Genomic DNA, 15,922 nt, shown 5'->3' on the forward strand with positions numbered 1-15,922 from the left:
CAAATTCTATTTTTGAAAAAAAATGGAACTTTTTTTAAGTCCCAAATTATTTAAAGTAGAAAAATAAAAAAGAAAAGGAATAAATAAAAACTTGAAAACAGGCCGCACGGACATGGACAGCCCAAACAGGTGCTGGGTCTTTTCCCAACGCACAGAGCGTAATATAGGAGGTCCCTACTGCATGGGCCGCCCAAGGCGAGGGATTCCCATGTGTGAAACATTTTTTATCACCTATAGTAGTGTTGGTGGGTAATATTTTATAATTTTGAAAACAATTTCCATGACGTACTGCCAGAAGCAATAGCCCATTTATTATGAGGTATAGATTTGTATTTTGCTAATCATTGGGGATGAAATGGTTAGGTTCATTGCAGCTAGCGCCTCGGGGGTTCCTTTTGTGGATGATCTAGCTGGAGCTGAAGCTAGAGCTCTCCTAAATGGATTGATTCTTGCTGGCCAAATGTGATGCTCTGAACTACTTGTTGGGTCAGGAATGCATGGAAGTGGTAGAGACTATGCAACAAAGGGGAAACTCTATCGGACCTGCCGCGGCGACTTATGAAGAGTGTACTTTTTTATGTTCGATTTTACTTCGGTTGCTTTTGCTCATTGTCCTAAAGAAGCAAATTTGGCAGCTCATGTGATAGCTAGTATGGTGGTTGATGCTCAAACGATTGTGTGGACGGCAGACCCACCTGAGTTCTTAGTTGATGTACTGGCTGACGATGTATCTTTTTCCCCAAATCAATCTAATCCGCTGTGATGACATTCCCTCATAAAAAAAACTGACCGCATATATCATGTGACCCGTGAATTAACAATCTTCAAATGTCCCTAAAAACAATCTTCAAATGATCAAATCATAAAAAAAATGTTGTAGGCGTGGAAGTAGCACCGGATAATTTGGAATACCCAATGTTTGATTCGGGAAAATACTGGTATAGCAAGTTGACATCATTATCTGAAAAATATATAACTTGATGTGAAAAATATCTGAATTTATCTTATAAATACAAATATGATAGACAATTAAAAAAATGTAGATGTGAAAGTGGATATATATTCATATTTTGAGAAAAAATATGCCTACTAATTAAATGGTTATAGCCCCAAATCTCAATTATACAACATAAAAAGCCTAAAAAGTGGTCAAATTACACTTTTGTATTTGTATGATTACACTTGGAAATTATTATGCAAATTGTTGGTTAGGTTCCTTTGTAGCAAAACCTACCCACTTTGGGTTTAAATGAGTCTGAGAGACTGTTATTTTCTAACGGGGGAGGGGGGGGAGGGGGGGTAGTATTTATTCATCTACTTCGTCCGTCCCGAAATACTTGTCGGAGAAATGTATAAAAATGGATGCATATAGAACTAAAATATGTCTAGATACATCCATGTCTCCGACAAGTATTACCGAACGGAGGGAGTATAATTTAGGACCGCGATAAGTGACTGGTGAGTGGTGGTTTGTAGCTTGGCCCAAACGTCCCTATGGTCACAGATTGCGCCATGTCACCACATGCATGCAGAAGTGAAAAATTGATGATGTCAGCGGAAATCTTTTGCATCTTTTTAGTTTTTAGAATGTTTTATCTCTTAAATAAAAAATTCAATTGAAAAACCGTTTTCACCATTCGTCGTGACGAGATATTCGAAACTAGATCTCATATCGATATATGTCAATGACCTTTTTTGTGTTAAAAGTTGTCATGTCTATCGCACATAAATTGTCATGGTGTTTACACTGAAGTTGTCATGCTATGTTTTCAACTACTTTTTCTCGTACGTTTAAAGTAAATTTTGACATGTTAAAAAAAGGAATTAAGAAACTAAACTTATCAGGGTGAATTACTAAAAATTGTCATGACCATAATTTTTTTTTGACATGGTTTATAAAGAAATTTGCCGTCAATTACTTTAAAAATGCATGATCCATGACCCAAATTTGCCATGAACCATGCACTAAAATTGCCATGGTGAATTACTTAAATTTGCATGATTCATGCACTAAAATATTTTTTGTGATCAAAATACTAAAATTGACATGATCTGTAAACTAAAATTGCCATAATCTATAAACTAAATTTGCCATGAAGAATTACTAAAGATTTCCATAATCCATGAATTAAGTTTGCCATGGTTAATTACTAAAAATTACCATGGTCAATTACTAAATTTGCCTTGAAAAATAGTTGAAATACAATGGTAGCTTTAAAATCTAGAATAAAAAATAGATGAAGCATATCATGGCAACTTTAGTGTTAACAATATGACAACTTTAATGTAAACATCATGGCAACTTTTGAGCAAAAAAAAATTAGTTGTCAAAGCATATCAAAACAGGATCTAGTTTTAAAGATCTCGTCGAGACAGATTTAATAATGAACACATTTTTTTTATTTAGCAGATACAACATTTTTTAAGTCTGAAAAACCAAAAAGATTTCACTGATATCATCTATTTGATGTGACAAAATGGATATTAATAGTACGTTTGAACCATGTTGCTTTGTGCCACACACAACACTTATCATTTGGGATTATTTACGAGTAGATAACTTTGTGTCACATTTGCTAACTTAGTTTTGCACGTAATACATCACTAAATCTTAAGATCCATATATGCTCCGAATTGAGTAACATCTGATCCGTATACGTTTTCAAGTAGCATCCGTAACATCTGATCCGTATCCGTTTTCAAGTAGCATCCGTAACATCTGATCCGTATTCGTTTTCAAGTAGCATCCGCTCCATATATCCCATTCGTATGTGTTACAGCAAAAACATGACGACAAAAATGATACTGTGTCTGTATCCTCTACATGCGCGAACTGCTGCAGGTAGGGTGCTCTTAGGCTGAAGACTTGTCGCCGCCAAAGGCATTCTCCAGAACACCGGTGGCCTCAAGGTGGCTAACATCTCCACACATCTTGACAATGCAGCGGCCAGTGTCACCAGAAACGAGCACGACAGTAACCGACGTGTTGTATATTTTACCGCGGAGCGGCACGGGACTGGCGTGCCTGTAGAGCTCTCTGATGGTTCCACCATGAGAGACTAGGATAACACGCTCCCCTGTAAGTAAATGAGAAAAACAAGATCAGAAATGCTCAGGAGGTCATAGCCAAGTAAGCAGATCTCATGCATAACAGGTACTCCCTCCGTTCCTAAATACAAGTCTTTTTAGAGATTCCACTACAAACTACATACGGATGTAATAGACATATTTTAGAGTGTAGATGCACTCATTTTGCTCCGTATGTAGTTCATAGTGGAATCTCTAAAAAAACTTATATTTAGGAACGGAAGGAGTATTTTTTGTCTTTAATATTTCTCTTTAACGGTTATTTGAAGTTTTAAACATCAACACAGTATCTCCTCTACAGCCCACAAGAACCAAAGGATGCCAATAAGCCCACCCTTTCTTTGAATAGCATTCCTTTTGATAGGTGGTGAGCAAACTCTCAGGGTTTTCTTTTTCGAGATTGAAATATATAATTTATCCAGATTGTCAAGTTTACAAAATAATAGTCTGATTTAATACCAGTTATATGTCAACGAAAAAAAATGAAGCTCAAAGTTTAGTTTTGTTTTGTTTTTGCTTTTTGCAGTAAAAAGTCTGAAGCCCGGAGTTTACCTCTATGTTTCTCGACTATTTTATACAGGCATGAGACACATCGCTCGGATAGTTGATCAAGACTCTCTCCACCACCCTGAAAGGACAAGCCCCAAAAAATTCAGAACAATAAATCTTTCGAGACAAGCTAATGCATGCGGCTGATACAAGCATACGGCTGGTTAGAGAAAAGCTGTCTGAGCATCCTGTATGATAAAAATCGACCTAGAATACAAAACCGTCTTTCATTTACAAACCTATATGAACCTGTTGTGTGTGTAAGTTCATAAGAAATGACAGTTTGATATGGCAGAGTTGTTTGTCTGTTAAGTTGCCCTCAGAAACAGCTGCAAGTCTACGGCAGGGTACCAAAAACAGTGACTTGCACTAATACCTCAATTCATTAGGATTTCAGGAGCACGTCATATTAAGTGAACAATGTTCTTGCCACTGGAAGATCAATCCATGTTCAACATGTTCAAGCCTACAAAATGTTGACTACATGCAGGCCATTGAATGGTGCAGTGTCAATGCATATCTACTTGTGACATCTTTAAGACTACGGTTACACCCAACCATGTATTTGCAATATTTCTAAGTACAGCATTCTCCACTGGTCAGTGAACTAATATCAACTTTTAGCTCAAAAAAAATAAAATCAACTGATAAAACATTTTCTCAAAAGTAGAAAAATGTGAATGCTTACAGGAATTTGCTGGTTTCTCTTGTGGGACATAAAAGCTTTGTAAGCCTCTGGCTTTTCTTTGACAGCATCTTGAAGCGTCAGGCCCTGCACATCTCCTATGTGTCTTTCTCTAAGTGCAGGATCAAACACAACCTATAATGCAAATTGTTTGCTCATTAATATTATATCAAGCAATTTGTCAAGATGTGTGGAGATGCAGAGACTGCACAAATTACGTGGCAACAATGTGGTGTGTACTCGAGATATTTGAATAACAGAAAGGGTCAAGGTGAACGAACAAACATTTGGTAAATTGCAGATTTTTGCTATTGTTCTTGCAGTCTCTGCCGCCCGCTTCAAATCTGACGAGTATATGGCAGCTGGTTTGGCTTCTTTAGACAGCCGATGAGCAACCTGGGCATTAGAGTCACACGAGTTCCACATAAAAAATGCTACTCCAGATGTCTTGTACTACCTCTGTTCCTAAATATAAGTCTTTTTAGAGATTCCACTACAGACTACATAAGGAGTAAAATGAGTGAATCTAAACTCTAAAATATGTCTATACATCCGTATGTAGTCCGTAGTGGAATCTGTAAAAAGACTTATATATACGAACGGAGGGAGTAGTAATATAAGCAAGCCATACAATACCGCAACAGCTTGCTGCCTCCCAATTTCATTCAGCTCTGCATCCAAGTGCCCCTAACACAAGAGTAGGATAGCTTATCAGATCAGTTGAGGGTTGGGTAATGTGTAAATACGCACCAGAGTTGAAAATCATATCATGCCGTTAAATTTATTGCTCCTACCTATTTATTTGGATTATAAAATCGGATAAGGGAAAATGGCCCTAGGACGCTATTATTTGTTGGCATTTGCTCACACACACTACAAAACTGCTAATTGGCTCAGCACCATCACAAATTCATGGTCATTTGCAAGAGAAAGCTGGAAATACTAAATTACTATAGCTTGCCCAATTAAGAGAAGGCCAATATGTGTTTGTAGCTACCAGGCAATCTAAATCTACACCGAGGAGCAACAGAACATAAATTTTGACATTCTCTCCTTATTCAGGTACAAGTATGATGTATAGGTGAAAACTGACAATAGCAGTGGTATAACATTACTGTCTGTCATCTCTTAAGCTGCTTTTGCAATGGATGGCTGCCCCTGGCCCATGGTCAATGACCAATGGGCACCTCCAAGAGCAGAAGCAAGATATATAATTTTAACGAGGCACACAACTAGAATATGAGATAATGCAACGAAGATACGAAGCGAAGATATGTAAATACTGTAGTCTTCTGTAAGTGGCGTGAGACCCGATGTTGGGCAAAGGCCGGAGCCCAAGGGCTCAGGGTCGTTTTGCCACCATCCTGGGATGTCCACTGAGGCCCTCTTGGCTGTGTAAAACTACCTCCTAGGAGGATGTAAATTCCCCTTTCTTTCCAATGCAATGAAACTCAAAAGCCATTTGCGTTTTCTCAAAAAAGTAGCGTGAGAAAACATGCATTACCTCAAAAGTCCTAAGTTTCATCACATGACAAGCTAATTGAGGACGTGAAAGGAAAATTCCTCTTGCTACAGGTGGCTTAGAAATCAGTTGCGCATTACATGACAAACTAAAATGAGGACATGAAAGGAAAATTCCTCTTGCTATAGGTGGCTTAGAAATCAACTGCTAGCAACGGAAGCAAAATAGTGGTTGACAATATTGCAATGAATCAAGTAAAAGAATCAATTGAAGGAAAACTGATTAAGCTGCTTCCTGAGTTGCTTTGTAAATTGCTACATCAGATGCCTATAATATATCGAAGTTCACATGTTGACATCAGTGCATCCAGAGGCGGAGGACGAAAAAAAATTAAGGTGGGGCGAACTCTTCAGTAAATTTCTTGATGCAAAATCGTAATAGTAAATACACACTAACAATGCACATTAATATTTTCATGTGATCCTCAACAGAATAACCAAGGAAAATGAAAATGTTTAAATAGAAAAAGAATCTAAATGTATCGCAATGGCGTAGAAGACTCATGCAATGACAATGCCCAACCCTTGTTTTGAAAATCTTCCTCAATTTTATGAAGGCCCTACCCTTGGAGCTACTGCCACTATCGAGTACTTCAAAGCATATTTTTCAGATCTCCACAACACTAAATTGTCTCTAAAGTTCTAAAATCATTACAATTGCATATTACTCCTACAAGCTATTAAAAAATGCTACTAAAATGTATAGATATATCCCTTCCCTTTTAACTTGTTAGCTCCTTCCATTCGCTCTCCGCACTTTGGGGACGCGGCTACGCAGCACTGCATTCTGCCGGCCATGAAGGATGCAAAGTTGAGTGTTGGCTTTTAAAACGCTAGAACAAATCCACCGGAAGTTGTATACGTACGCGTAGGTGCAAAGCTAGAAGAAGCAAGCAACTTGGCAGCTTGATTGATCTTCCTTTGAATAGTGCACGCACGGCTAGCCAGAACCACACGTAGATATGCGACCCTGTAGAGACTAGATCGTAATTGTACGGATCGACTCGAACTCAACGAAAAACTCACGGCGACTCATGAACTAAAAACTCGTGCTAGCCGAGAGATGCATATGGATAGGTATAAACAAAATTACTGCGATTCAAGGTATGGCGGCCGCCACGCCTTGCCCGTTGGAGTCCTCCGCCAGTGAGTGCATCACACGTGAATAATCTCTATTAAATAGTCCTCTTCAAGACAGTCTCCCAGATATTTAGCCAGTAAACTTTTTCTACAACTAGACGTAAAAGATAAATTGATAGGTAGTTAGAGAATAGGGTTTATCCTTTGCTACAATGGGTGCCTATATAAACGGAATACCTGTGAATCTCCCGGATTGGTCTGCAACGAGCCTTGGCCAGGCTATTCCTCAAACTCCACCATCTCTGTTTCCCCTGCGCCCATGGTGTCACCAAGAAGCTCTCTAAGGGCAATGACCTCATCTGGTGAGCTCAAATCCTCTCCCATGTGAGGGGCGCTCACATGGAGGGGTTCCTCGATGGATCAGGAGATCGACGCGATCGCGACGGACAGGAAGACAATAGGGAAACACATTAACCCTGAATATGAGGTTTGGGTTGTAGCTGGTCAGCAGGTGTACTCGTTCCTGCTCACCTCCCTACCGAGGGAAATTTCCATGCAGGTTATTTCCTACACCATGGCGGCGGCATGGTCCAGGACAAGTTCGCGTCACAGAACCGCACACGCACGGTGAACATCCGGATGGTACTCGCAAACACCTAGAAGGGCAACTCGAGCATAGTTGAGTACATCGGCAAGCTCAGGGGCCTCTAATGTGATGGAGGCCCCGGGTAAGAAATTGGATGATGAGGACATTGTCTCCCACATCCTCAGCGGCCTAGCCGAGGACTTTGATCAGGTATCTCGGCGATGTGCTCGCTTGTCGACCCTGTATCGGTGAGCGAGCTCTACGGCCAGCTCGCCAGTTTTGAGATGTGCATGTCCATGCATGGTGGAGGGTCAGTGATGGTGTTACGGCCAAGGGTGCCTCACCTTGCTGGTAGTCGGCCCAAGTAGGCCGGCCTGAGGATCCCTAGGTCGGTTTCCACCCTGGGCCATCATGCCGGCCCATGGGCTCTGTAGAAGGAGGATGCTGGAAGCCTTGCCGTACAAGACAAGGAAGCCGGATCTATGGAGGACTCCCCTCCACCGACGCAGCCGACTAGGTCCTATATAAGCAAGGCCCGAGCTAGTTGATAGACACATTAGATTACATTGAGATCAATCCTTCGATTGTACCTTGTACTCTGTACAACCCATCGGAATACAACACGAGCAGGAGTAGGGTATTACCTCTATCATGAGGGCCTGAATCTGGGTAAAACTGGTCTCTTGTTTCCCCTCGGATCTATTCGACTAGCCAAGATAGCTTCCGACGGTGGTGGCCCACACAGGTCCTGGGCAGTGAACTCAGAGAATCAGATGGGATCGCCAGTTGCCGCCTCACGCAGCGAGCTTGTCCTCCAAGGCCTGGCGTCATGCCAGGCCCAGGAGCAGCAGGCCGAATGTTTTGACCGACCCACCACCCACTTCATTGCTAACGTGGAAGACCTCACCGCCATCATCAAGAAGCTAGACGACCCCGATGAGGAGATGGGTGACTAAGCCAATAGCCGCCCGCCAACTACGGCACTTCACAGACCATGGAAGGCGGCCTCAATCAAGGCCTGCTACATGGTAGGCACGTCGGATACGAACCAAGAGGAAAGCAGTGAGGCGGAAGAAATCAATGATGATGACATCGAAGCGATTGATGAGCCGATCTTGGAGAACGAGGCCCAAGAGGCTACCCGGGTGAAATCTTGGCGACCCTCAACAAGGTTAAAGGAAAAGAGACGCTTGGAAAGGAGCACAGCCGAGTTGCAGAGGTCTGAGGAGCAGTTCCAATCTGGCCAGAGAAGTCGAAAGACCATGCCGACGGCAGATACAGCCGCCCTAGCTCTTCGAAGCAGAAGGATGGATCAAGCACTCGAGAATGCCATAGATCCAAGCCCGAAGTCCTATCGCACGCCGGCAAAGAATATCCAGGCAGCGGTAGGAGCCCTCATTAATGTGAGGTTCCCCAACGGATATCCGGACAAGGAGATATCTAAGCTAGGGATGGAGCCTCTCAACACAACCGTGGTCATGCAAGATAATTATGCCCTATCCAAGAGCCACGCCAGGACGTCCGGTGACTTGGTCAGCACGGCCTCCCAGCAGAGACATAGGTCAGGCAACCGCAATAGAGAGCCCCACAGGCCAAGCACCTACGAACCAGCTCCCCGCCATTTATATGAGTCGTGCAGGAATAACCAGCCTCAAGCGAATCAGGGGATGGCCCCGCAGCTCGTCATGCCACACAACCCACCCCGAGAGGAACTCAAGAAAAAGCTTGTTCAATGCCATAAAACCTTTTTTCAAGAGATGGCATTGCCTTCTAGGTCATCCTCGTCATCTATAGTTAAGCAAGTTGTTAGTTGCAATAATCTTTCCATGTGCTAGTGAGTCGAATAAAACCACTATGTATGATGCATGTCAAAAAGGCAAGAGCCATCAATTGCCATATCCGAGCGATTAGTGAATCAAGTGCTCCTTTAGAGCTTATATTTTCCGATGTTTGGGCCCTTGCACGAGTCTGTTGGACAAATGAAATATTATGGTATTGATGATTTAGCAAGCTCACACGGATTTATCTGATCAAACAAAAATCTTAAGTGTTCAAAAAATTCAACGATTTCCAAGCTCTCATGGAACGACAATTTAGCAAGAAAATTCTTGTTCTTCAATCTGATTGGGGAGGAGAATATGAAAAACTCAAACTTCTTTTTACCAAAATTGGTATCTCCAATCATGTTTCTTGTCCACACACACATCAACAAAATGGCCCTGATGTGCGAAAACGTCACATTGTTCAAATAGACCACTGTTAGTTGAAGCATCTATGCATGAATAAATCAGGTTTGTGATGATACAGACGTTCTAGTGGAGTCTCAAAATTGATGACTTTACTAGGTACATGATTTATAAGATATGTGGCGGCAATTGAAAGTTTCATCCAAAACTCAAGGGGCATGGATGCTTGAGCTAAAAGAGACAATTTTGTTTCAATAATATGACGGTGTTTTCGCTCAGCAGAGCCATTTTGTTGATGAGTGTGTGGATGAGAGACATACCAATTTTGGTAAAACAAAAAAAGAGTTGAGTTTTTCATACTCTACTCCCAAGTCAGACTGAATAGCAAGAATTTTCTTACTAAATTGTAGTTCCACGAGAGCTTGAAAATCATGGAATATTTGGAATACTTCAGATTTGTGTTCGATTACATAAATCCATGTGAACTTGCTATCATCAATAAAACTAGCATGGTATCTCTTCCATCCAAAAGACTCAAGCGCAGGGCGCCAAACATCAGAAAATATAAGCTCTAAAGGAGCACTTAGTTCACTAATCAAATTACAATATGGTAATTGATGACTCTTGGCTTTTTGACACGTATCACGCATAGTGTTTTTATTCGACTTGCTAGCACATGGAAGTTATTGCGACTAACAACTTGCATAACTATAGATCACGGTAGATGATCTAGACGACAATGTCATCTCTCCAAAGATGGTTTGATGACACTAAACAAGCTTTTCCTTGAGTTAACAAAGTGGCCTGGAGGGGGTATAATCTTCTACCCCTGCCGTGAAGCAAAGTTCTCCTTGTTTCCTAATCCTTGATAAAAAAGAGCGAGGATAAGGGGCTGTTTGGATGTCGGCGGGGCGAGCCCTGACAATTCACGGGTGTGCCAAATAATTGGCTAAGGAGGCGTCCGCTTCTCGCCAAAACGTTGGTGTGAAATTGAACTGAGAAGCCAAGCAAGCGGGGGCACGCCAATTTATCGGCATCCAACCAAGCGCTCAACTAACTGCTCAGTCACCGCATATTTTTTGGCACGGCAGCTTGGGGCCCTAATCCAAACAGCCCCTAAATCTTAAGAAAGCCATTGTTATCACGTGCAAGCCTGCTAGCAGATATAAGGCTTTCTACTATCTTGAGAAACATGAAGAATATCTTTGAGGTGGAGAGGACGATTTGGGGTTTGAATTGATGAATAATCGATATGACTAATGTCCATACCTGGCGGTTTGGACTTGTTCATTGTCGTTGTAGCGGTCACGAGTGTTCAATTGGTTGAGATTGGCGGTGATGTGGAATGTGTCTCCCGTGTTCACTTACCAATTCATGTCAACAGCGTACAATGTTATGCTTGGCCCCACGTTCTTTTTTTATCCACCATAGGAGCAACCATACCTCCTCAACACTTCCGTGTAGGGTGGCCCTAGCGACAAATTTGTCACTGAACTTTTGAGACGGGGTAATTGTTGGCGTAGCCTTGGCCCCGTTGTTCTTCCTTTCGGTGATCACCGCCTCCGGAGTGGCCGTGGGAGCCGACGGAGTTGTTTTTGAAGCTATCGTGGTTGTTTCCTTGGCCCTGTTGTCAATGCAATACACCGGGGGTGTCCTCCCGGAACGGAGGATGGCAGCAGGCCTGCCTCGAGGCCCATGATGCTTGATAAAGGTCCAACTACAAAAGGGGATCGCGGAAGCCCATTGCGATGAATCATCTTGGCGTGCAAGCCAAGATGGCGACAGCTTAGATCAAATTGATCTCCTGTAAAACACTAGCCCCTGTCATCTATATAAGGTGGGGGCTAGGGGCAATCGTTCCCATCTATTCTGGTAGAACCATACTCTCAGTAATCTCATACTTCATCCTCCATTGTAATCCAGCACAAGGTACTCCACCATGAATACAAACCAAAAGCAGGACGTAAGGTGTTACTCCTTCCTGGAGGACCGAACCTGGGTAACTTCCTCGTGTGACATCCGATCTGGTACTTCCGACCACGTTTGTTACCCTGCCTGGCGCCAACTGACGATACATAAACCAGTTCGTCGCTGGATGTATCAGATTGGAGATCACACGAAATAGTTACCCAGGTTCGGGACTCCCGGAAGGAGTAACACCCTACGTTTTGCTTTTGGTTTGTATTCATGATGGGGTACCTCATGCGAGGATTACCATGGAGGATGAAGTATGAGACTATGGTTCTACCAATGTAGATGGGACTACCCCTAGCCCCCACCTTATATAGATGACGGGGGCTAGGGTTTTATAGGAGATCGATCTGATCTACCCCTCTTGTAGTTAGACCTTCACCAAGCTTCACGGGCCTCGAGGCAGGCATGTTGCCGGGCTCCCTTCCGGAGGCCACGCACAGTATATTGTACTGTCAGGGTGATCACCTCCTCTAGAGTTGCCATGGGAGCCGACGAAGTTGTTGCTAAAGTTGTCGTGGTAGTGGTTGTTGTTTCCATTACCACCACTGCGTGCTTGCGGTGGTACTCCTTCAGACTCGTGGTTTGTCAGGCCGCCGCGGGCAGCAACGTTTGCAGAGGGCTGCGACCTTCTGCCTCGCATGGATATGGCGTCTCAAAACTAACAAGTTGGTCATAGAGCTCACTAACCAATACAAGCTCCACAAGCGAGCACGTTGTCGGGACTAACGAATCAACTTCACGTTTAGGCTGTTGGGAGACAACGTCCTCATCATCCAATTTCTCGCCGGTCACGTGATGTTGCAAGTGCTCGACATGCAAGGATGATCGTTGTTTCATTTTCTAAGCCGGGCCACCGTGCATCGATGTTGCACGACGTTGCAGGCCGGACACGCGCCGCTTCAAGGACAATTGTCGCTAGTGCAAGTTGGAATAGCGATGCTGAAATGCCTAGCGGATGATGCTGAAAATCGAGACGCTTGGCGTTGCATAGCGGGCGGCTGTTGTTGCAAAGCTGGAATAGTGACGTTGCAAGGCCAGACCAGCGATGCTGCAAGGTGGGGACACCGCTGCTGCAAGGTGAAATTATGACGTTGCAAGGCTGAACTAGCGATGCTACAAGCCGAATAACGAAATGCTGCAAAGATGGACCAACAATGCTGCAATAACGCGCACCGCTACAAGGATGGACGATGTTGCTGCAGCAAAGCCGGAATTGTGATGCTAGGAAGCCATGCTAGCGATGTTGTAAGCCAAAGTCATGACGCTTGAGGGGCAAAATCATGCTTGCTAGTGACCAACTTGGAAGAGCATGCCCGACACGGGTGCTAGGAGAAAGCGCTGGGAGTAATATCCTGGCCGATGGATAGTTGGGCCAACCAATCCTAGCGTCACACGTGGCATCGACGCAAAATGTGGTGTCGAGCACTTTTCCACACAAGTTAAAATATTGCGTGCAGGGACTGTTTTTCCGACCGGTTCTACCGTTACTGAAAGCATGTAATTAGGGCTCAATCTAGAAACTGAGTGTTTCGGTGATTTTTTTATTATATAATATTTATTCTGTTTTCTATCATCTATGTAAGCGTCTAGAGTTGGACATGCTCTGAATTTACAAGAAATAGCCAAGAGCTCAATGGCATCCTCGTAGAGACAAAGACAAACCATGTTCCATCCTATGCAAGCTTTTCGCGTGTAGTTTTCATGTTGCAAAGGGGCACCTGTATAGAACCAGGGTTCCAGGCCAATGAGAAAGAAAAAAAGTCAAAAAATGTATGCATGCAACTGAGCATGGACTGTAACGGAAGAAACAACACGACATATATAACCAGCATCCTGGCCTTTAGAAGGGGGTTGATCCAATGTCCCACAAACCGGCTGATCCGCAGGCCAGATCAGCCGGCTGGCTCGCCTATCTTTTAACAGTATAGTACCAAGCTCTAAATTCAATGAAAAAAAGACGGGAGTATTCAGCAATTCTGATCACCTGTATGATGCGCGAGGCGTTCCAGGAAGTCTCGCCATGCCGCACCACCACAACCTCGGTGAACTCACCATACTTGCCCTCGATTGTGGAAGAGGACGACATCCCTAAAGCTGTAGCGAAGAGATTCTGCCACCTATAGATTAAAACAAGTCAAAGATCATGCATTAGCGGTTCTGCATACAAGGTAAGACTGAAAAATCCAATTCAGCCAAAGGTATTTCCCAGAAAGGGAACACGGGATTACACTATCAATCCATATGGCACGAACTGCAAAATCAACAACATTCCATACATCACAGGTGTGGTCAGTATAAAAACCAAATCAGATAGTGCCTAGAAATTACCAATGGTTCCGTGCAAACTATAGAAAGATGCAATGCAGAAGCAAATCCACTAGCAAGTAGCAACATGCAAAGGACATTTAACCGCAAGTGCAACTCCCAAATTTTGATTAATCGCCAGTATTCTTCTATTAACACTCAAATGACGATACTTGAACTACTCAAGTACAAACTACTAGGCTAGTATACAGGCAGTCATACATCTTACCCATGTCACCATCCTTCATTAAATAGCCCAATGAATGTGGATGTATTCACATGATTGGCCTCGGTTCACAATGAGAAGGAAGCAATGCTCAGGATGGCAAATCAACAGGTATCTAAAACTGAAAAGCAAAGAGGATGATGCCTACTTATCTGCCTTCAGGTATTATTAGGTCACCAATAAAATACTACTCAACAACGGGCCATGACAATCACTACAAATACTGGCATGGTTTTCCCTTTTTCTTCCTAAAAAAATAATCTGCAAGCTGGAAACAAAACAGAGAAACAAGCGGCAGAGAAGATTTTTAATCTAATCTGAAGTCTAAACTCGCCTCGCTGAATCAACCAGAGGTAGCAGCATAGGGCCCCAGGTCCGTCCCGATACGTCGAGCACAAACGGATACGGCGAATCCAACTAACAGCGGAACTGGAGGAGAGATGACGGACGAGATTGCTCACCTAGAGCAGGGAATTCGGCGCCGGCTGGGAGGAACCGAGCAGAGGAGGTTGCGGGCGAGGCGCTGCCGACCAGAGGCGGGCGACGCGGGGAAGCGGAGCGCGGGGAGAAGGCCTGGGCCGGCGAGCGCGGCGCGCGCCGCCGCTGCTGCTGGGGCGCCGCCCTGCTCCAGTGCCGCGGAGCGACTGCACTAGGCAATGGGGCGCTGGGCCGACGCGTTGGCGATGAAGCCAGAGCTGGCTGCCTAATGGATCGATTCGACGGTCGCTGGTAACTTGGGTTTGAGCCAGGCCGAACAACTTCACGCGCACGTTTGAGTGGCCAAAGCCCAAAGGCCACCCCATATCCATATCCAGCCCTGTTGCTTTCCTTCATCTAAAGGGGTTTTTTTTTAACCCTCAAAAAAATCTAAAGGTTTTTTTTTTGCTCAAAAAAATATATAGTTACTTTTTTGCTCAAAAAAGTCTAATACAAAGTTTTTTAACACGTTACAGACGCGGATGCTCATATATACGCACATACACTCACTCCTATGATGCACGCACGCATATCCTATCCTATGAGCACCTCCGAGAGACTGAGCCGACATCATCTGGAGATTGCGTAGTCACCACGGGCCCCTCCGTAGTCGATGGAATGCCTACTTCCACCAAATGAACATAGCCGAAAAGTCTGAAATAAATTTATAAAAATGCGAGCATAAGTGCCAAGTCTAGTAATTGAATCATGGTGAGTTGGCTCCATCGCAAAGAATCTAACCATCTGAGCTATGTCAAGTTCACTTTTCGAAAATGTATTGACGAAATCAATCTTGAGGTGTTCTTGCATCTACAACCACCCGACATGGTTGTGAATATCAGGAAAAGGATTATGGGTGTTTCGGCCCGTTTAGTTGTTTGTGTTGCACCTAAATCTTAACCCGCACGATATTTAAAGCACCTCCAAGCCCTGCTGAGTAGGAATGCTCAAATTGGCCGCTTTTCCACACCCAGCCCAAGCAATGCAACTCAAGGCATGTGGGCGTCTGAGGTTGCACGCGAGGAGCCATGCTCAAGACGTCGTGTTGCTTACTGAAGCGCCGCCATAACGCTCATCACCCTCTCTCACTGCTTACTCTCCCCTCACCACTCTCACACTGACGGCGGCAAGCACAAAGATCTGAACGGTGAGCATCGGAGGAAAGATCTAGGCGATGACCGCCGGCATCAATCACCGGCCTCATCACCTCACCAACAGGTGTCGTCACTGGCGGTAAGCCCTTTGTC

At 43.8% G+C, this 15,922-nt stretch overlaps 1 protein-coding gene across 1 annotated transcript; it reads right to left on the bottom strand.

Annotated features, from left to right (window-relative positions):
* Positions 1-2,634: 2,634 nt before the first annotated feature.
* Positions 2,635-14,935, bottom strand: LOC123136245 (phosphoglycerate mutase-like protein 4). The gene is made up of 7 exons (XM_044555579.1): positions 14,660-14,935; positions 13,653-13,785; positions 4,958-5,008; positions 4,607-4,717; positions 4,325-4,456; positions 3,640-3,715; positions 2,635-3,077 (listed from the first exon to the last, which is right to left on the bottom strand). Exons 2-7 carry the CDS (start codon positions 13,752-13,754, stop codon positions 2,854-2,856), a joined length of 696 nt encoding a protein of 231 aa, XP_044411514.1. The 5' UTR covers positions 13,755-13,785; positions 14,660-14,935; the 3' UTR covers positions 2,635-2,853.
* Between the last annotated feature and the right edge of the window lie 987 nt (positions 14,936-15,922).

Source organism: Triticum aestivum, chromosome 6B, assembly GCF_018294505.1.
Source record: "Triticum aestivum cultivar Chinese Spring chromosome 6B, IWGSC CS RefSeq v2.1, whole genome shotgun sequence".
Classification (NCBI taxonomy): Eukaryota; Viridiplantae; Streptophyta; class Magnoliopsida; order Poales; family Poaceae; genus Triticum; species Triticum aestivum.

What these genes read in the sequence shown, in the direction of transcription:
- LOC123136245 (XM_044555579.1), bottom strand. Translation starts at nt 13,754, where the DNA reads ATGTCGTCCTCTTCCACAATCGAGGGCAAGTATGGTGAGTTCACCGAG. An exon ending in AGAGAAACCAGCAAATTCCT is followed by an intron (nt 3,716 to 4,324) that starts GTAAGCATTCAC and finishes TTGTCCTTTCAG; the next exon opens with GGTGGTGGAGAGAGTCTTGA. An exon ending in AATAGTCGAGAAACATAGAG is followed by an intron (nt 3,078 to 3,639) that starts GTAAACTCCGGG and finishes ATTTACTTACAG; the next exon opens with GGGAGCGTGTTATCCTAGTC.